The 20,631-nt window shown below is 47.3% G+C and overlaps 1 protein-coding gene across 8 annotated transcripts in view; it reads left to right on the top strand.

The window, feature by feature from the left end:
- SALL2 (spalt like transcription factor 2) overlaps positions 1–15,554 on the top strand; it is a 55,495-nt gene extending 39,941 nt beyond the window's left edge. The window contains exons 1-3 of one of the 8 annotated variants that reach the window (XM_060294565.1): positions 2,167–2,534; positions 10,908–13,199; positions 13,328–13,498. In XM_060294565.1, coding sequence (XP_060150548.1) covers positions 2,462–2,534; positions 10,908–13,199; positions 13,328–13,356 — 2,394 coding nt within the window. In that variant the 5' untranslated portion in view covers positions 2,167–2,461 and the 3' untranslated portion in view covers positions 13,357–13,498. Of the gene's footprint in view, positions 1–2,166; positions 2,535–10,286; positions 10,517–10,775; positions 10,796–10,907 lie in introns of those variants that run through there. The other 7 variants (XM_030844145.2, XM_060294562.2, XM_030844144.2 and 4 more) reach the window with 7 other exon arrangements.
- The last annotated feature ends 5,077 nt before the right edge of the window (positions 15,555–20,631 follow it).

Below are 20,631 nucleotides of genomic sequence, written 5' to 3'. Positions count from 1 at the left end.
TCTCTCCCTCTCTCTCCTTCCCCTCCCCTCTCCACTTCACCACACACAGAAACCCCTTTTCAAAGGGGCTTTTTTCCAACTCAGTGAAGTAAAGTCTTTGCCCCTTTGTGGGGAAGGCTCATTAACATTCCCACAGCAGCATCTCTTCAAGGATTTTACTTTTGTAACTCTGTGGGGAGGTCAAGAGGCCACAGTGGAGAGGTAAAAGGAAAAAATGGTAAATGGGGGAGGGCGGAAGAAAGGAGAGGAGGGGAAAGAGCCCTTCCTTTCACAATAAGGCCAGCAAGAAGGAGGGTGGACCAAAGTAGGAAAAGACCAGACAGACAAGACTCAGTAAAGAGATGAATATTGGGCCCCCAGATCTGCCCTTGGAGATCTCCAGATTCCTGAGAAAAGCAGAAAGCTATGTTCCTTCTCTCATTTCTTTTCCTCAAACAGGAAGTACAAATGGAAACAGTGGAATGAAAGAGTGACAAAACCCAGTCTATTCCACTGAGAAATTAGAAGCTTTCCTGGCCCCAGTGTTCCCATTTCCCCTACAATAGCCTAGTGATAACTGCACCTGTCTACCACAGGGAGGTTAACAGGATGAATGAGACAGTGTCAGCAAGAGTTCCAAGGGTTGACCGTGAGGGAGCCACTCAAGGTCCTGACCCCAAAGGACTGGGAAAATAATGGAGATTCAGTGAACTCCAAAGCAAAGATCAGAGTGCTTTCCAAATCTCTTCAGATGGTGGTACCTGCTTCATTTGTCACCAGCAACCCTCCTACCATCTGTCTCTCTCTCCCTTTCTTAGTATTGCCAAAATAGCCTGGACTTGCGTAAGGGAAGAAATGACGGAAACTTCAAGTTTGCACCCAACACTGAGTGAGCTTTGCTTTGTTATTCTCTGAAGACACAGCCATCAGAGATTTGCATCACTCAACTCCAAAGGGGAAAATCATTCCCACTTTCCTAACAGATGGTGTTTCAGATGCTCTCTTAGCCAGAAGAGTAAAAGATAAATAAGGTTAAAAGAGAGGACCTAGGCATAAAGCTAGAAGATAGGACATATCTGGATATTCTATGCCCAGGGGTAACAGCAGTACCTTAAATTCAGGGAGGAACAGCAAGGTCAGAAGTTAAAGAACAATAAACCAATCACCCTTAAGTGTGCAAGCTGAACAGGAGAGATCCAGTTGGTTGGTTGCCAAATGATGTATTCTTAAAGGTCAAACTTCACATCCACAAAGAAATTCTTTCCACAGAATCCTTGACAACTGTTTTCAGCCTCTGTGAGCACATATTACAGAGAGTTCCCACATTTACTGGAGAGTCCATTACACGTTAGAAAGTTCCTTTATATTGAGCTGAAAGTGCCTCCTTGTAGCTTCTACTCCGAAGTACCAGAGAACTCATCTATATCATCTTCTCAAAGGTGGCATCCCTCAACCCTGGGAGCTGGACAGGAGTGGGAGAGACAGAAGAGACACTATTTTAAATGAGATTCCTTAAGATCAATCTTTTTTTTTTTTCACACTAGGAGTCTGGTGGCATATTGTACCTTTAACAAGATAGAGGGGGAAAAATGCTAGACTACTGTCAGATACACCTGGCTTGCAGGCCTGTCTCTGTTGCATCATAGCTGTGCAGTCTTGGATAGGTTACTTAACCTCACTGAGCCTTTCGGTTTATCTATAAAGAGGATCATCTATAAACAGGAGTAGTAAAACCTGCTGTGCTAACCTCAAAGTTGTAATACTCAAAATATGTCCTGTACACGAAAATATCCTATAAATTATAAAGAGATCTACATATATTAAGTTATTATTATAATGACCTTTTTTGCTCAATCTTTTTGTCAGCCTTTCACATCCTCATTTTTGACTGGCAGGTAGCTGACTTCTTGGCCTTATAATCAGGATATACCAGAAAGTTCTCATTTCAGCTTATACCTCAGAAGCAGTCCCATCATCAAACAAGGTGGCATAGAATCATGAAATAACCAAAAAGCACTGTGAAGAGCTTAGAAGAAGAGTTAGAAAAACAACCGAGGGACATTTTCTGAACAGGCACAGGGAAAGGCCGGGAGCCTGGGCAGGGAGGAGAGGGTTAAATCCTTTCCTCTGCAGTACAAAAGAAAAGAGTGTGCGGAAAGATTAGGATTTTTGCTTTTACAATGGGAGCTGCAGAAGCGTAGGGAAGAAGCTGAAGAAAAAAAAGGGGGCGTCTCCCCTTTAAAGACTTGCAGAGATTGAGAGAGAAGAGAGAGAGAGAGTCAGGGACAGAGAATCAGAGCGCGCGCGTCTGTCTGTCTGTCTGTCTGTCCCTTGGAAGGGAGAACATCTCTGCTTCACAGTGGTTGGCACTGGGGGAGAGGCATCAGTTGGCTTCAGACCCAAGGGGGAGACCAGACCAGGTCACCCCGGTTAAGACTAAGTGAGAGTTGCCCCTCCCCGTCCCACCTCTCTCCACCCGGGAATGTCTCGGCGAAAGCAGCGGAAACCCCAACAGTTAATCTCGGACTGCGAAGGTCCCAGCGCGTCTGAGAACGGTGGGTGCCGGGGAGGGGTTGGGGGGGCCTTGAGCCCAAGCCTGTGTGGGTCAGGCCAGGGCAAGGGGAGGGCACCCGGGCCATGGGCAAAACCAGGGGGAGAACTTGGTCGCTGGGGGGTTGAAAGAGTTGAGATGCAGCGTGTAAGGAGATGACCTGTGCTGGGGAGAAGCCCCGCTTGGCTTTTCTCAGGGTTGATTATGTTTGTGTTTTCTGTGTTGTTTTTCTCTGGATGAAATGGAGTTTTCAAACTGGCTCTGTTTCCCCACCCAAGAGTTTTCTCCCCAGGTCCCCCCTTTGCTCACTGGTCTTTGTGCCGTTGCTAAGTAACCTCCTCAGACCTGAAGATCGTCTCTTAGGGGTGGGATTTTCCCCCCTTTTCTTTCTGGAGAGTTGGGTTGCAAGAGAATGAATTGGATAAACGTGAAGGGTCCCCTGAGGGAGAAGAGAAAAAAGTTTCTCATTGTTGGGCTGAGCAGAGAACAGATCAGAGCTCCCAGAGGGAGAGAGCTAATGTCGGTCAGATGCAGCCTGGTTTGGGGTGTGTATCTGTGTCACCTGGAGTAGAGGCTAGAGGAAAGTTCTGGATGAGGGGCTTAGGTTTGTGTTTCAAGGAAAGCCAAGCTAAAAAAAGTGTATGAGTTAACATACTTGTTGATACATGCATATCATTTTATGGGGATATGATCATTTGTTTAAGTAACAGATTTTCTTTATGAGGGGGGGAAATTTCATGTATTCTTATAACATTCCAGTAAGTAAGAGGCAGCCAACAGAGCAACTAAGGTATTGAGAAGTGACATTGCCCAAAGTCTCAGAAACAGAGGTACAGTCAGGTCAGAAACCTAGATTTCATGACATTTAGGGTTAGTGGTGCTCACTCCACCTAAACTAGGGTTTTCCAAGCTTGCTTGCTTGTGGGTAGATCTGGGCTAGAGTCTGGGAATCTGTATCTTTGCAAAATGTCCAGGTAATTCTTAGGATCGAGCAAGTTTGGGACAATCTAGTATGGCTACATATGTTCACACTGTGAAAGTCTGAAAGTCCTGGCTCAGGGATAAACTATTTATTTAGCAAACAGTTGATTCACCCAACAATGCAGTGTAGGATTAAGCACACAAGTGTTCTGAAGGCAGACTTTCAGGATTCAAATCCTGGCTCTACCACTTGGTTAGCTGTGCGACCTTGTTGGTTTACTTTGCCTTTCTATGCCTCAGTTTCCTCATCTGTAAAATAGGGATGAATATACTAGCTACCTCATTAGGTTACTGAGGTAATACATGTTAATACACTTGGAAAAATAACTAGCATAAATAAGTGCTTAATATGTATTATTTTTTTAAAGACTTTTTTGATGTGGACCATTTTTAAAGTCTTTATTGAATTTGTTACAATACTGCTTCTGTTCTATGTTTTGGTTTTTTGGCCGTGAGGCATGTGGGATCTTAGCTCCCCGACTAGGGATCGAATCTGCGCCCCCTGCATTGGAAGGCAAAGTCTTAACCACTGGACTGCCAGGGAAGTCTATTATTATTATTATTATTATTATTATTATTATTATTATTATTATTATTATTATATGTGAGTACAGTGCACTTCCTGTAAGTGCTGAAATATGACCAAAGCTCGGGAGCCTCTTGGTGAACTTCAGCATTTCTTTATGAGATGTGTGCCATGAAAAGCTCTAGGATAATGTATTTGTAGTAGCTAAAACTAAAATATGGATTAAATTTACCTTTCCACCTGTTGTAAAAAAGGACTTGAGATCAAATCAGTTCACAACATGCTACGGAACAACCTTAACAGACATATTGTTTTGGGTAGAACACATACCCCTCAAGTCAGTGCTTTACTGGGATCCCACTGTGCCAATATTAAGAGGTGGCATGCTGGTGGCATCCTTCCCTCCTGGGACACGTTAGCCCCCCTTAATGCTGCTGCAGGCCGGATGTTTCCTCCTCCTGCTCTACAGGAGACTTCCCCCAGAGCCTCAGAGTTGCCTTACAGTCCTGCTCCCCTGCTGGTTAGATTGTGGAACAATGCTGAATCCCCTCCAACCCAGAGGCATCCTCTCCTCTCCCCCCCATCCTCTCTTCTTCCCACATCCTCAGTTCACCCATTCCCTATACCGCTGCTGAGGAAGAATCTGGGAGGGAGTCACAAGAAATCGTTCACAACTGCCCTAAGGGGATTCTCCAGCCCCTTGAACTATAGCTCCCACTTGTGGCTGTGAACACTTGGGGCCACGGGGATGCTGCTGCAAAGCCGTCCCCATAGAAACAGTGCAGGCTTGAACTCACTGGCAGCAACAAATTTCAGTTGAAATTTTGCCTTTGAGCCATAAAAGTTGAAAACATAAATGTTAAGGAGCAAGGAAGCAGTAGTAACCTTAAGAAAGATCTGCCTTCAGAATTCTCCTGAGAGACTGAAAGATCCTTGGGCTACTTGTATGACTTGGCGTGTCACTGGGTCTCATTTGTAAGATGAGGTGGCTAATATGAAAATCTAAATTCCTTCCTGCTTTTATAAGATATATAGATAGGGTTTCTATTCATTTATGTGATCTTCAGGCTCCTGAGTTTTCGTTCCACCCCAGGGACTGTTTCTTGTTCTGCATGCCCCAAAATTAGGTAGGGAGGGCTCTGGTTCGGGGGCTCTTACACATGTCCTTTTACAGGTATACCTGTGGAACTATGGGCATCATCATGACCATCTGCAGACATTTATTTAGTAAGCTAGGGTGCCACTAAGGTTTTCAAGAGTCTTTGCCTTCTTTTAAGCAATGTTTACCATATGTGACAAGCAAATGCTGAGCCTTTGTTGCACATTTTAAAAGCCTCATCTCTGCAGTGACCTAAGATATCACCAAGGCACAGTCTGAAAAACCTGTTTTCCCACCCTGTTTCTGCTCAGCTTCCCTGACCAGAACACCAAAACCTACCAGAATAGTTATTGCACATAAGTGATGAGAGGGAAATAGTCTATTTGCTTAAAAACTCTGGAGAGAAAAAAAAATTTCTGTCTCCCCTACAGAGTCTAGAAATCTGGATTAGAGAACATAAGCGATGTGAATTGGGAAAATGTAAACTAGTACATCTGGGAAATAAAGGAAACGATCAGAAACCCAGATATTTAGTGAGAAGGAGAAACCAGGACAACAGCCAAACAGACCTAGGGGGAGAAATGGCAGTTGGCAGACAGCAAGAGCAGCAAAAGGGGAAGGAAGGCAAAAATAGAGTTTTGAGGGTTCTGTTCTCTTTAGAACTGGAGGTAGAGAGCATCGCCTCTCAGGGTATTGATCCCTGAGCCTTTCAGCCCTAGGGACTCCTGGGTGAAAAAGAAAACATTTCTGAGTAGATAGAAAGTAACTCAGGGAGGGTGCAACAGAGCACTGGATAAGGAAGCAGAAAACCTGGTTTTCAATCCAGCTTGTACCTTGAAGCTTTGTGACCTTGGGCAGGCCCATTCTTCTGCCAGGGCTTCAGCTTTTAGACTTGAAATAATAATACTCATTGCTACTATTTGCAGAGCATTTACTATTTGTCAGGTACTATGCTAGGCCCTTTATATATTTCCTCTTGTTTATTCCTTCCAACTCTGCTATTATTACCTCCATTAAACTTTTTAAAATTTACGGTAAAATATACATAATAGAATTTATCATTTTTAAGCATACAATTCAGTGGCATTAAGTATATTCACAATGTTGTGCAGCCATCCCCACCATCCATCTCCAGAACTCTTTCATCTTGCAAAACTGAAACTCTATACCCATTAAACAATAACTCCCCATTCCCTTCACCCAACACTCCCAGCCCCTGGAAATCACCATTCTACTTTCTGTCTCTTTCTGTGAATTTACCAATTCTAGAGACCTCATATAATGGACTGATACAATATTTGTCCTTTTGCGTCTGGCTTATTTCACTTAGCATAATGTTTTCAAGGCTCACCCATGTTGTAGCATGTATAAGAATTTCATTCCTTTTTGTGGCTATACCCCCATTTTTAAAAGAAATGCAAGTCTTAGAGAAATTAAGAAACTTTCCCAAGGTCACAAAGATTAGAAAGTGCTGGGACGTTAACCCAAGTCTGATTCAGAGCTGGCACTCTCAATCACTGTGCTTAATGAGAGGTCATATCTCTAAAGTCCCTTCCAGCTCCAAAATGGTATGAATTCCAAGTGCCATTCATACCAAGTGCCGAGTCCTTTGATATCAGAAAAACGTCCTTAAAAAAAAACCACGCTTTTTTGTGTTTGATCTAAGATATTCCTATTCTGGAAACAAATATATTTTTCTCACTTAGCACCAGATGTATAAATCTTTGTGCCTGTTTGTCCACTGTGTTGCACAGGCCAAGGGTGCATTTACTAGGTGTGGGTAGCAAAGGAGTATGTGTATGTATTTAGGAGAGAGGAGTAAGGAAGAGAAGATGAGACATTCTCCTTCAGAAGTTATCTATGCAGCAGTTACAGAATCAACTCATAATTGTGGACACTACCAATCTGTGTTGGTCCAACATTAAGTTTAGGCAGGGGCTTACATAGCGTGCTTGTTTCTTTAACGGCTGGATGATGCTTGAACTCTGTGTAGAACAAAGCCTTTCATTTTACAATTGGAACTATGGCTCAAGATGCACATACCCTGGGAAGGGCAATACAGTCACTTAAATTCATAGACAGGTGTATATCATGTCAAATTCTGCTCCTGAAAGCAGGATACAAGAGAGGCAAAGTGTGGCTGTGGTCAGAGTAGAGAGGCAACCCGATGGGAAGATTTTGCATTGAGCAACTCATTTTGCCTACATCCTAATTTTGGCCGAGTTGAGCACAGGTAAGATTTGTGAGGAGCAGGGTGGAAGGTTTGATGGGGAGGACACGCCTCTGATGTGTACTGTGGGTCTCATCCTTGGTTGTACATCAGAATCACTTGAGGAGCTTTACAAACACTGATGCCTAGATCCCACCCTCAGGGAATCTGAATTAATTGGTCTAGGGTACGGCCTGGCCATTGGGATTTTTAAAAGCTCTCGCAGTAATTCTCATGGGCAGCAAAGTTTGAGAACCCGTGTTCAGCTCTACCACCCTGCTACCCACCAATTTTCCTCTGTTCTCCCAGCCATCCTCTCCCATTTAATGAGTTACCAGGTTTAGAGAGTCACTTAGTTTCCTTTTTCCTTGTCGTTTCAGCTCTTCATAAATTTAAACAAGCATGTCCCTGTCTCAGTCCTATGTCCACCCCAGACTTTACATGTGACCCAGGATAGCTTACCTCACCTTATCTGCTATCTAGGGACACCATTACCAGCTTAGTTTATTCCTGTGTTTATGACTTCATTCGTGTCTGCCTAAGAATCCTGCCCCCCTTTTCAGGATAGGCAGTGAGTGCAAAGTGCTGAGAAATAGAGGCTTCCTCTTACAGGTGGCTGTTGATCCATCACCTTTCACCAGGGACTGAATTTACCTTAAAGAAGAGCCCAGATCAAATTACGCATCAGAAAGCAAGTTTCATTAAAGAGCAAGAAAGGGGACAGTGTTTCCCAGGAGAAGATGAAAAGAAAAGGATTTCTTTTCTTGTCGGAAGACTTGACAAAACAGCAACTTGATATCAAATGTTCAATGCTAATTAACAAATGCTCAGTAGAAAGCTTCCATCTGATTCCCTCTCTGTTACTGAGGCCAGAGAGCAAATGGCAGGTAGAAGCTACACAGGGCCCTTTCTCTAGCTTAGGGAAGCCACACAATGTTGATGTGCTTGGGAAAGCACTGGACAGGAGTCAAAAGTCTGAATGCTTGCTTCACTGAATTACTGTGTGAACTTGGAAGAGTCACTTAACCTCTCCAAGCTTCCATTTTCTTATCTGTAAAAATAGACAACATTGCATTAACCTGTGACTTGCCATATTGAAATAGAACCCCCTCTCCCTCATTGTCAGGGTCAGGCCTGGAAGCATGTAGCTCATCTGTTTCAGAGCCATTGTCCACAGTGTTAAGGCCCTTGTGATTATCTGAAGTTTCAAAACATAATTCAGTACAATGTTTTCAATGAAAGTGGACGTTACTAATATTACATTGTTTCAGCTCCCCCCAAAAAAGACTTCCTACCCTTGATATATGCCAATTATATCAGCCTCAGAAATTAATAAGATTGCTAATTCCCTGGCGGTCCAGTGGTTAGGACTCCAGGCTTACACTGCTGAGGGCCTGGATTCGGGGAACTAAGGTCCTGTGCAAGCTGTGCGGCTTGGCCATAAATAAATAAATAAATAAGAAATTAATAGGCAACATGAAAACAGATCTAATTTTAATATATATGTATTTTATTTTGATTGTTTTGCCACTGACAATATAAATTCTCTAATTCATAATATTTGGGACTCCTCCCAAAGTTTAAAGTCTCATATATACATGTTGTTATTATTTTATACATATTATTTTATCCCCACAATATTTCTCTGATGAAGATAGCACAGCTACAACATTACCACTTTACAAAAAAGGAAATGGGGGCATAGCATGGTGTGACTGACCACCACGCCTCAATTTATCAGCCAGACAAGATTGGAACTGGGATTAGAACAATGTGGATTTACTGATGCCTTTGGCAAACCACAAAACTAAGGACTTGTGGTCATTTCCTGTAAGTAAGATAAGCTCTTTTAAGGAAGTGGGAAACCCATTAAGACTCATTTCAAGGTAGAAAGGGAATGCAGAGTACCTGGTCCAGGAGGCATCTTATCCCTACTTATCCTCTCCCTGAATAGGAGGCCACCTCTGTGCTGGTGAGCAGGTGTTAAGTCATTCCTAGGCATTCAAGCCAGGTTGGGGCTAAAAGGGGCTTTAGGCACTGAGAGGCTGCTTGGTAACTCCCTCCTACTGCATTTTCCCCATTGTTTCAGGAGAAGCTCCCCTCCCCCCAGGTTAGAGCTAGGTAGGCCTCTGCAGGCTAGCATCTCCCCAAACCCAGCTGTCCTCAGTAGTGGCTGTGTTGGCAGAGAAAGACAACGGAAGAAGAAGGGTAGAGAAGAGGGTACTAAATAGGAGATGGCCCCTTAAATAAGCATGAACTCTCTAAATTAGGTGTGGGCTGGGTGACCTGTGGAGTAACTCGCATTCGGCTATTATTCTGGGGGAGGAGGGGCGGGGAGTAAAGGGGCTTAGTGTTACGCAGAGAGGAGTCCTGAAACGACTTCCTTGGAAATTCTACCTCGGGGCCTCCCACCCTGAGAAACTTCTTTTGTGGATGGGGTGGGGGTAGGGTGGGAATGGAGGTCAGGAAAACAGGACAAAACTTGGGGTATCTTGGGGGCACCAGATTATGTGTGTGTAGGTAAGGGGTAGGTGTGCTGGGATTCCCCCTCCCGCTCTGGCCCTCAGACCACCCTCTCTGGAGCCCACGTTTTCCAGGCTCAGCGGATCCTTTATCCAAAGGAAAATAAGAGAAGCCTGTCGCTTTGCTCTGTTGAGCAAGGCTGTGTTTCCTACTGTGCCCCCTTGAGCTTGCTGGGGGATTGGGGGGGAGAGGGGGCAGGTCTGGGCAAGGACATCCGGAGATGGGGGGAGCTGGCAGAGGGTAAGGAAAGGTGGACCCCCGCCATGCCCCACAGCACCTGTCACTGAGCCTCCGGAAACCCTCCCGGGCTCTGGGCTCTGGGCTCGCTCCCCTCCCTCCCCAGCAGCTCCTCCCCCATCTCCCCTCTCCCAGCTTTCTCGTTCCAGCTCCTCCCCTCCTTCGCGACTCCTCGCTCCCCTCCCCCTCCTCCGCCGCTCCCTGCCCCCGCCGCCGATCTCCATCTCCGCAGTCTGGGCCGCTGGGTGCAGAAGCTGCCGCAGCCCCGGCGGCCAGTGCCGCCTCCCCCAATCCGGATACCCATTGTCTCCCACTCCACCTGGCCCTCCACCTCCCACACAACCATGGCGCACGAAGCCGGGAGGAGCTCTCGTCTCGGGGGGCCCTGCGGGGAGCCGGCGGAGCTTGGAGGTGCGGTAGGGCCCGGCCCGGGCAGGGGTAGGGGTGGAGGGGACGCGGGGGGCGGGGAGAGGACTTTCGGTGGACGAGATAGAAGGCACGATTCTCTCCACAGGACCCGGTACTCACACCCAGTCCTTGCGCCCGCCAGTGGCCCGGGGGGGTGGTGGTGGAGGGGGGGAGTAGCTTGTGCATGCCCGCTTCCCCTCCCTCCTGGCCCCCAGTGCTGGCGAGTCTCCTGTCCAGGCGGGACAGCACTGAGCTCTAGCCTCCTGCACGGCCAGCCGGATGGTGAGCTCATCTCCCCACCCCCACTAGCGGTTACTGGGCTCGTTGTTAATTACAGCCTCTGCATACCCATCCGAACCGCACCACCCACGCTCTTTCCTTGTCTTCTTCCCAGGTGATGCTAGCGAGGAGGACCACCCCCAAGTCTGTGCCAAGTGCTGCGCACAATTCACTGACACAGCTGAATTCCTCGCCCACCAGAATGCATGTTCTCCTGACCCCCCTGTAATGGTGATAATTGGGGGCCAGGAGAACCCCAACAACTCTTCGACCTCTTCTGAACCCCGGCCTGAGGGCCACAGCAGTCCCCAGGTCATGGAGGCCGAGCAGAGCAACCCGTCGGATTCCGGGTCCTCTGTACCCACAGATCCCACCTGGGGCCCAGAGCGGAGGGGAGAGGAGTCTTCGGGGCACTTTCTCGTAGCTGCCACAGGTACAGCAGCTGGGGGAGGTGGGGGCCTGATCTTGGCCAGCCCTAAGCTAGGAGCAACTCCATTACCTCCAGAATCCACTCCTGCACCACCACCCCCTCCACCTCCTCCTCCGCCCCCAGGTGTAGGCAGCGGCCACTTGAACATCCCTCTGATCTTGGAAGAGCTCCGGGTACTGCAGCAGCGGCAGATCCATCAGATGCAGATGACTGAGCAAATCTGCCGGCAGGTGCTGCTGCTTGGCTCCTTAGGCCAGACAGTGGGCACCCCTTCCAGCCCCTCCGAGTTACCTGGGACAGCCGCCGTCTCCTCCACCAAGCCTTTGCTCCCCCTCTTCAGCCCCATCAAGCCTGTCCAAACTGGCAAGACACTGGCGCCTTCCTCCACCTCCTCTTCCTCAGGGGCAGAAACACCCAAGCAGGCTTTCTTCCACCTTTATCATCCCCTGGGGTCACAGCACCCTTTTGCTGCCGGAGGGGTCGGGCGAAGCCACAAACCCACCCCTGCCCCCTCCCCGGCCCTGTCAGGCAGCACAGATCAGCTGATTGCCTCGCCTCATCTGGCATTCCCAGGCACCACGGGACTACTGGCAGCACAGTGTCTTGGGGCAGCCCGGGGCCTCGAGGCTACTGCCTCCCCAGGGCTCCTGAAGCCAAAGAATGGAGGTGGTGAGCTGGGCTATGGGGAATTGATGGGTCCCTTGGAGAAGCCTGGTGGACGGCACAAATGCCGCTTCTGTGCCAAAGTATTTGGCAGTGACAGTGCCCTGCAGATCCACCTGCGTTCCCACACAGGTGAGAGGCCCTATAAGTGTAATGTCTGTGGCAACCGCTTTACCACGCGTGGCAACCTCAAAGTGCATTTCCACCGGCATCGGGAGAAGTACCCGCACGTGCAGATGAACCCTCACCCGGTACCAGAGCATCTGGACTACGTCATCACCAGCAGCGGCCTGCCCTATGGTATGTCCGTGCCACCAGAGAAGGCCGAGGAGGAGGCGGCCATGCCAGGTGGTGGTGTGGAACGCAAGCCTCTGGTGGCCTCCACCACGGCACTCAGTGCCACAGAGAGCCTGACGCTGCTCTCCACCGGGGCAGGCACAGCCACGGCTCCTGCGCTCCCTGCTTTCAATAAGTTCGTGCTCATGAAAGCGGTAGAGCCAAAGAGTAAAGCTGATGAAAACACCCCACCCGGGAGCGAGGGCTCAGCCATCGCCGGGGTGGCGGAAAGTGGCACAGCAACCCGCATGCAGCTAAGTAAGCTGGTGACTTCGCTACCCAGCTGGGCCCTGCTTACCAACCACTTTAAGTCCACTGGTAGCTTCCCCTTTCCTTATGTGCTAGAGCCCTTGGGGGCTTCGCCCTCCGAGACCTCCAAGCTGCAGCAACTGGTAGAGAAGATTGACCGTCAAGGAGCCGTGGCAGTGGCCTCTACTGCTTCGGGAGCCTCCACAACCTCTGCCCCTGCAACTTCATCCTCAGCCTCATCGGGACCTAACCAGTGTGTCATTTGCCTTCGGGTGCTGAGCTGTCCTCGAGCGCTGCGCCTGCATTACGGCCAACATGGAGGTGAGCGGCCCTTTAAATGCAAAGTGTGTGGCAGAGCTTTCTCTACCCGGGGCAACCTGCGTGCACATTTCGTGGGCCACAAGGCTAGTCCAGCTGCCCGGGCCCAGAACTCCTGCCCCATTTGCCAGAAGAAGTTCACCAATGCTGTTACTCTGCAGCAGCATGTTCGGATGCACCTGGGGGGCCAGATCCCCAACGGTGGTACCACGCTCCCTGAAGGTGGGGGAGCTGCCCAGGAGAACGGCCCTGAGCAGTCCGCAGTCTCAGGGGCGGGGAGCTTCCCCCAGCAGCCATCCCAGCAGCCATCCCCAGAAGAGGAGTTGTCCGAAGAGGAAGAAGAGGACGAAGAAGAAGAGGAAGACGTGACTGATGAAGATTCCCTGGCAGGGAGAGGCTCCGAGAGTGGAGGTGAGAAGGCGATATCAGTGCGTGGTGATTCAGAAGAGGCCTCCGGGGCAGAGGAGGAAGTGGGAACTGTGGTGGCAGTGGCCACAGCTGGGAAGGAGATGGACAGTAATGAGAAAACGATTCAACAGCCTTCTCTGCCGCCGCCGCCGCCGCCTGACAGCCTGGATCGAACGCAGCCAGTGGAGCAGGGCGGCAGTGATGTTGCAGGAGGCACAGAAGAGGGGGGCAAACCGGAGAGGAGCGCCAGCCCCGTGTCAGCGTTGGCCCTAGAAGGGGAAGGCAGCAGCCCCACCTTGGTGGAGGAGCTGAGCCTGCAGGAAGCGATGAGAAAGGAGCCCGGAGAGAGCAGTAGCAGAAAGGCCTGTGAGGTGTGTGGCCAGACCTTTCCCACCCAGGCAGCTCTGGAGGAGCATCAGAAGACCCACCCCAGGGAGGGGCCGCTCTTCACTTGTGTTTTCTGCAGGCAGGGCTTTCTCGAACGGGCTACCCTCAAGAAGCATATGCTGCTGGCTCACCACCAGGTACAGCCCTTTGCCCCCCACGGCCCTCAGAATATTGCTGCTCTTTCCTTGGTCCCTGGCTGCTCATCCTCCATCACTTCCCCAGGGCTCTCCCCCTTTCCCCGAAAAGATGACCCCACGATCCCATGAGCCTGTTTTTCTGAACCTGCTGCCCCTTGACCCCAGGGGCAGAAACTGAGAGCTCTGTAGAAGGACCTCCAAGATCTGTGAGCCCTTATTTGTCTATTTCTCTGAGTTCTTATATGATGTGTCCCTAGTGGCTTTTCTCTAATCCCTGAGCTTTGAAATCCTTGTGCTTACAGGGGGGTGGCCCCCTGAGAAACTTTTCTTTCCTCTTCATTCATTGTACCTGAGGAAAATAGATTCTCTACAGCTTTCACATTCCCAAGAAGAACCCTCTCCACCCTCCCTGGGAATGACCCTTCTACCCTCTCCTCTCCCTTTCCCTGTGGCAGGTGCATCTGAGCACCCACATTTGGAATTATAGCCCAGCCTGAAGGGGCCAGCAGCTGTCCCTGGAGGGCCTAGGGCCACTCCTCTCTGGTGACCAGGTCAACCTGCAGGACTTCTTGTCCCAGGGCATTCCTGCCCAGCTGGTGAGGGTGGGCTCCCTGTCTTGCTGAAACTAGGACACGGCTTTACTGTCAAGTGACCTGCCCACCAGGCCCCAGAGTTCCAGCTCCATCTCCATCTCCATCTCCACTACCCCTTCAGGCCCCACACCACCAGTGCTGTTTGGCCCAGGAACTGTGGCTGAGAAGTTGCTTCCAGCAATGGGATCCAGAGAAGCCAAGGAAAAGAGATTCCCCCCTCCTTTTCTTTTGGCCTCTGGCATCCAAGACAGTGCCTGAGAAAGCCCGTCATAGAAGAGAAGCAGCAAACTGTACATTTCTTCTCCTTCCCCCTGCTCCAGAAGGTGCTGACAATGAAGATGCAACAATGTCAGTATCTGGTGGCTCCGCCCCAGGGTGTAGGGAGAAACGAAGGGCATAGGACACTTCCCAGTAGTAAGGCACTAATGTGCCTTCCTCACGTTAAGGCAAAGGTGTTGGCTGGTTAATATGCCAAGATATTTTGAGCTTGTCATATCTTTCATCCTTGCCTCTGAGTTAGGAAACAAGTGGATTTCTTGCTGAGAGGTCTCCCATGGGATGGATATTTTGGGGAAGGAAAGGTGAAGTTCGTATCTTTAACAAGCATTGTTGATGAGGGTTAGCTGAAGGAATAATGGAGCGTTTAGGAGTGTTGCTAAAGCATAGGGCTTGCTGAGAACCTATGTGATTAAGAAAGGGGTGTGATATAAGGGAGGGGACCTCAAACTCTTAATTGGATGGGTTGATGGGTCTCATGAATGTTCTTTTGAACTAATGGTGACTTTAGTGTGCAGCAATGCACCATGGATCATGGGGGATTTCCTAGCACTAGTGTGCTTCTAGTTTTAGATAACTCCCTCCGCTATTCCCTGGCCCCTTGTATTTTCCTCATCTTCCTCTTTCAAGGTCCACTTCCTTCCCATTTTGCTTGTCCACGGACCGGGGCTTATGTCTTTGCCACTGTCTGGTTCTTAGAGTCCCAGACTTTGGGAGATGAGCCCTAGGTGCTGTCCTCCCTGCCTCTCCGTTTTGTAATGAGATGTAGTATTTACTTTTAACATAGGCTCATTTGGAACCGGAGTTCTGAGGAGGAGGGAGTGAGGGTTCTGCTATTGACTGACTTGAGTGATGGCTCCTCCTCCAAAGGTGTAGGCTCCAGTTTCCTAACATAGTAAAATGTGAAGAGCAGACAACGGAGATGTTAGTGTCTTTCCCTTTTCATTAAAGGTGTTTTAACCAAATATTTGTGTGTTTCTCCTTATTTCATTTCAACAGCCAGCTGGGGTGTGATATGAGCATTCCCTAACATTGAGATTCCCTTCCCACCTACGTCTCCTGCCAAAGCTGAACATATGGTGTTGAAATATTTAATTTGCTCAGCCTTGTCCTAAAACAACCTCCAGTGAATGTAATTTCCTTGCAGAAATGGTGTTTGTGTTCTCAGAAGGTAGGGGATTTGCTCACTGTTTATAGCCACTGTCCAGGTTTTCTCTTTGCCTAGAACCTTCTACCACCAGGCTTTTGTATTATGTTTTACTTGTTTTGTTTTGTTTGGAGGTTGAAAGCTGTTTCTTTATCTATCTATCCTGACCTGTAGGCCAGCCTAGCTGACATCAGTTAATCTGCAGAACCAAGATGAATTCATCTTTATGATACTTGAGGTCTGATGTTATAAACAGGAAAAAAAAATTCAACCCTAGTAATTTCTACCAACAAGATAATATAAAGGAGAATTCTTAGCAGAGGAAGTGCATTGGGGGTGGGAGAATGAAATGAAGCATATATATATTTTTTTTGTTTGTTTGTTTTGTCTCTCCACAACATGGTAAGGTTCAGATTTGACTCTTAAGACCTTGCTTTCCTAAAGAGAACATTCTCCGGAATTTTTTTTTTTTTTTCGTTTGTAAGATTATATCACTGAAACCACATGCTAAAGGGATGGGACTGGTAAAATGATTTGCCTAAAGACATTCAGCCAATCAGTGGCAGAACTGCATTAAGAACCCAGGTCGGCAGAATCCCAGTCTCAGTGCTAACCACCAGTGGTCAGGAATGGTGCTTGCTTTCTGTTACATACTAAAGACTCCTGAAGTGGTGAGGCTGGCTGGAAGACTGAAGGGAAAGGTGAGTAAACCTACTGGCTCGATTCAAGGTAAAGAACAGAGGTTTGATTCTAGTTGCCTCCTGGAGGCAACTTTAAACCCGTCCCGCTTTAAAGGTACCAGTGAATAGGACATGGCGATCTTGTGAAGTCGGCTGGAGAAGAAACAGCTCCTGTCTCTTTAATTCCTTACCAGAGCTTTATAAATCTGTTTTTCTTTTCAGCCTATGGAAGGAGGTAGGTCACCAATCCTTCTATTCCCTTTACCTCCCCTACCCCCACTGGACATAGATAATGCCATTTAACTAATTAAACTAGACTTGCCCTCTCTTTAGATGCCAGTTCCCATTATGGTAACAGCTGTCAGTGAGGCTTCTGCTAATGGGTGCTTCCTTGGGCAGGTCAGCACTGAGCTGGACTCCCCACCCCACTCCTTCATAGCTCTACTTTATTTTCCCTTCTGTCTCCTTTTCATTCTTCTTTTTCCTCTCCTGCTTTTTATTCTTTCATTGACCTACAACTTTTACTTTTCTCTCTTCACCTTTAGTTTATTTCTCTCTTAGAGCCTTCAGTTTCTTCCTTCTTGCAGTCCCCTCCAATCCCCACCCTCAACCCCACCATTTCTTACTCTCAAGCACTTCTCATTTGATCATCCTTTTGGAAGGTGAATTTAACTCTAACCTGCTGAAATGAATATGTCAAGAAATGCAGCTTGCGAAACGCTTTACCTGAAATATACATAGTGGATTCAGTTCAAACTAGATGGATAAAAAATCACTAGTACAAGAAGCAAGAAACAGCTTCCTCACTCATTCATTCCGTTAATTTTTGAGGATTTATTTTGTTTCAGAGACCAAGTGTTGGGTAGATACAAAGGTAAACAAACTTCTGCCCCTAAGGGGGCTCAGTCAAGGAAGAAGAAAAATGAAAACGTATTTTTATATCATGGTAGTAAATACTGTGATAGACACAGTGGCCTGTGGGATTCCAGAAAGGGAAATAACTAACTCATGTTACGAAGAGAGAGAAGGGGGCGGGGACGTACCGTTCTCTTACATTCAGTTTTCCTAATAACCATGCTGAAATATATTAACTGAATCCATATGACAACCTAAGGACCAATGCAGTTACCATATAAAAACCTACATAAGGTACGTCAAGTCCCCTTTGGCAGATACAGAGGTGTGCTACTTCAGAGATGTCCCTTTAAGAAAGAACTGGCTACCTAGCTGCAAGAAACCTGGTTAGCTGACAGCCTCTAGCTGTCCTACTGTTCTCCAAACCCCTGGCCAAAGGCTAAGCAATGTGGTGGGTGGTACAGGGCTTAGCCATTCCCAGGGAACATGGGACTAATGAACGATTCTTGCTATGGAACTCTCCAGTGGTCTGGCAGAGGCTGTCATGTCTGCATCACTGACAGCTTTGGACAGCTCTCCCTGCCCAATCCCATTTTCTTCCCTTTTTCTTTTTACAAGTGTTACTTCCCAATAAAACTTTTGGACTCCTGACTCTCTCAGCATCTGCTTCTCCCAGATTTCAACCTGTGTCACCCCAAAAAAAGGTTTCAATTCTATTGGCACATTTTCATCTCTCACAGATTTCTGGGACTCTGGATACCGTCCCTGGAACTTCTCAGTAAATCAAGGAACATCCGTCTCCTGATCCCCAAAACAAACTTAACTCACATGAGCGTTTCTCCATTAGACCCAACTTTGACTTCCCTTTACATTTCCTTGTCTTTTCTAATGTTTAATTTAACAACAGATTTGCTAATCCCATTGGACACTTTGCTTTTGATCATATAATTAAAAAAAATGAGTAAGGACAAAAGTGAAGAAAAAAAAATTTTGACCAAAGAACCAGTTACGAAATGCAGTATTTGGTCAATACTGTGGATGTTTCAGTAACCCATTGCTGTGTAACAAACCATCCAAAACTTAGTGTCTTAAACAATAATTATGTATTTGCTTGTGAGTCCATGGGTTGTCCCAACAGGCCTCAGCTAGGATGACTTGTCTATGTTCCATGTGGTGAGGGCTGAGCTCACTCAGCAGCTTCAATTCGGGCTGGAGGATCCAAGATGGCCTCACTCACCTCTGGCCCCTCAGTTGAATGGCTGGAATACTGCAGTCTCTTTTCTTAGAGTTTTTCATTCTCCAGGAACTCTTTTTGATATCTTTCAATCTCTAGGATTTCTCTCTCTCTCTCTGTCTCTTTCTCACTCCTTTTTTCTCCCTCTCCTTCTCCCTTTCCCTCTCCCTCACTCTCTCTTCAAATGGTCTAGCTATTAGGATAACTGGACTTCCATGAAGGCCTAGGCCTCCAAGACGACAAAAGCAGAAGCTTCAAGGCCTCTTAAGGCCTAGACTCTGAAACTCAAAGAATATCACTTCTGCCACTTTCTCTTGGCCAAAGCTAGTCAGAAAACCAGTTCAGATTCAAGAGGAGGGGAAACAAGCTTTACCTCTTATCGGGAAGAGTGGCAAAGACACACTGCATAAAGGCATGTGGGATGGGAGCCAATATTGTTGTGGCTAACTCTGGAAAGTCGACCACAGCAGATAGGAGGAAAAGTTCAGAAATGTAGTGCATGCAGCACTCATCTACTCACAACTAGGCTTACACTCTTGACTAGAAGAGGTCTGGGTGAGATTCCTTCCTCCTTCCTGTACTGCTCAGGGTTGTATACAGACTGGCTAAGAGTAGGCACACAAGAAAGCAGTGGCTTTCTTATGAGCTGAAAACTGGTCCTGAGGAGTCTAGAAAAAAATCCCTCTATAAGCAGATCATGCTAAGTGGCCCTCCTGTGCTCCTAAAATTTGCCTAATTTACTACTGTAATAATTTATCCAAAGTGAATATGAAAGCAAAGACTTCTGGGAGCTGGCCTTAACTTGGCTGACTTTAAGGAGTACCTGTACTCCTTCTTTGGCTTCCTCTGTAGGTGAGAGGAGGCAATCCAGGTCTTAGGTACCTCGAATTCTACCAGAGACTGAATCTCTTCCACTAGAAAAATTCTTCCTTTCCTAGACGAAAATGCTTATGAATTTAAGGGTTGACCTGTGGAAATCTGTCTTTAAGATGAATCAACCCCCTTCATCTTCTACAAAGCTATATCCAGTACTGTCTTTCTCTCCCAAGACTATTTAATTTTACTGCTATATAATTTCTATGTATTTCATTTCTATGTGTTAAGGACCTTGAAAGAAATAGTGATCTTACAGCAAGTGAGGGATTCAGATTTGTGAACAGTTAACTCTAACAGTTCTCTAATAGAGCAATAATGGGATTATCTTACTTCAGTAATAATACATGTGTCTAAACATAGGGCCACACAGAATATATCCCAAATGAAAGTGCAAAGCATCCCTTGTCAACTCTCTTCAGGGTAGTTGTTAGACCCAGGTTATTAAAGGAAGCAAAACCTGTTAAGTAGGGTCTTCCTTGGCGGTCTGGTGGTTAAGACTCTGCCTTCCACTGCAAGGAATGTGGGTTCAATCCCTGGTCAGGTAAGTTCCGTGTGCCGCAGGTTGCTGCCAAAAAAAAAAAAAAAAAAAAAAACCTTAGGTAGAGCAGGCCCTTGGAAGTAGTCTTTTATGATTTCACATCAGCCAACTTTGCCAAGAGTATTTCAGCTGAGCAAGATGGAATTTTTTCCTTCTAATTAAGTATAATCCTGAGAATTAAATGTCCAGATATGCTCATATGAGCCCATATTCATTTCTGTGTCCTCTATCTCAATGCTCATATATAAAGGTACACATCTCAAAAGACAATGTAGGGCGGCCTCCCTGGTGGCTCAGTGGTTAAGAATCTGCCTGCCAATGCAGAGGACACGGGTTCGAGCCCTGGTCCGGGAAGATCCCACATGCTGCAGAGCAGTTAAGCCTGCGAGCCACAACTACTGAGCCCGTGTGCCACAACTACTGAGCCCGTGTGCCATAACCACTGAAGCCCACGCGCCTGTGCTCTGCAACAAGGTAAGCCACCGCAATAAGAAGCCTGTGCACTGCAACCAAGAGTAGCCCCCGCTCGCCTCAACTAGAGAAAGACTGCGCACAGCAACAAAAGACCCAATGCAGCCAAAAATAAAATTAAAGTAAAATAAATAAATAAATAAAGACAATGTAAATTATCTACTAGGTAAATTTAAATTCAGAAAATGATATGGAAATGGATATTTTGATCACTACTAAATCTCCACAGTACCTAGCACAT

The sequence above is a fragment of the Globicephala melas genome, chromosome 2, assembly GCF_963455315.2.
Source record: "Globicephala melas chromosome 2, mGloMel1.2, whole genome shotgun sequence".
NCBI lineage: Eukaryota > Metazoa > Chordata > Mammalia > Artiodactyla > Delphinidae > Globicephala > Globicephala melas.
Note: the sequence above shows the minus strand (reverse complement) of the source record. Positions and strands in the feature narration are given on the sequence as shown.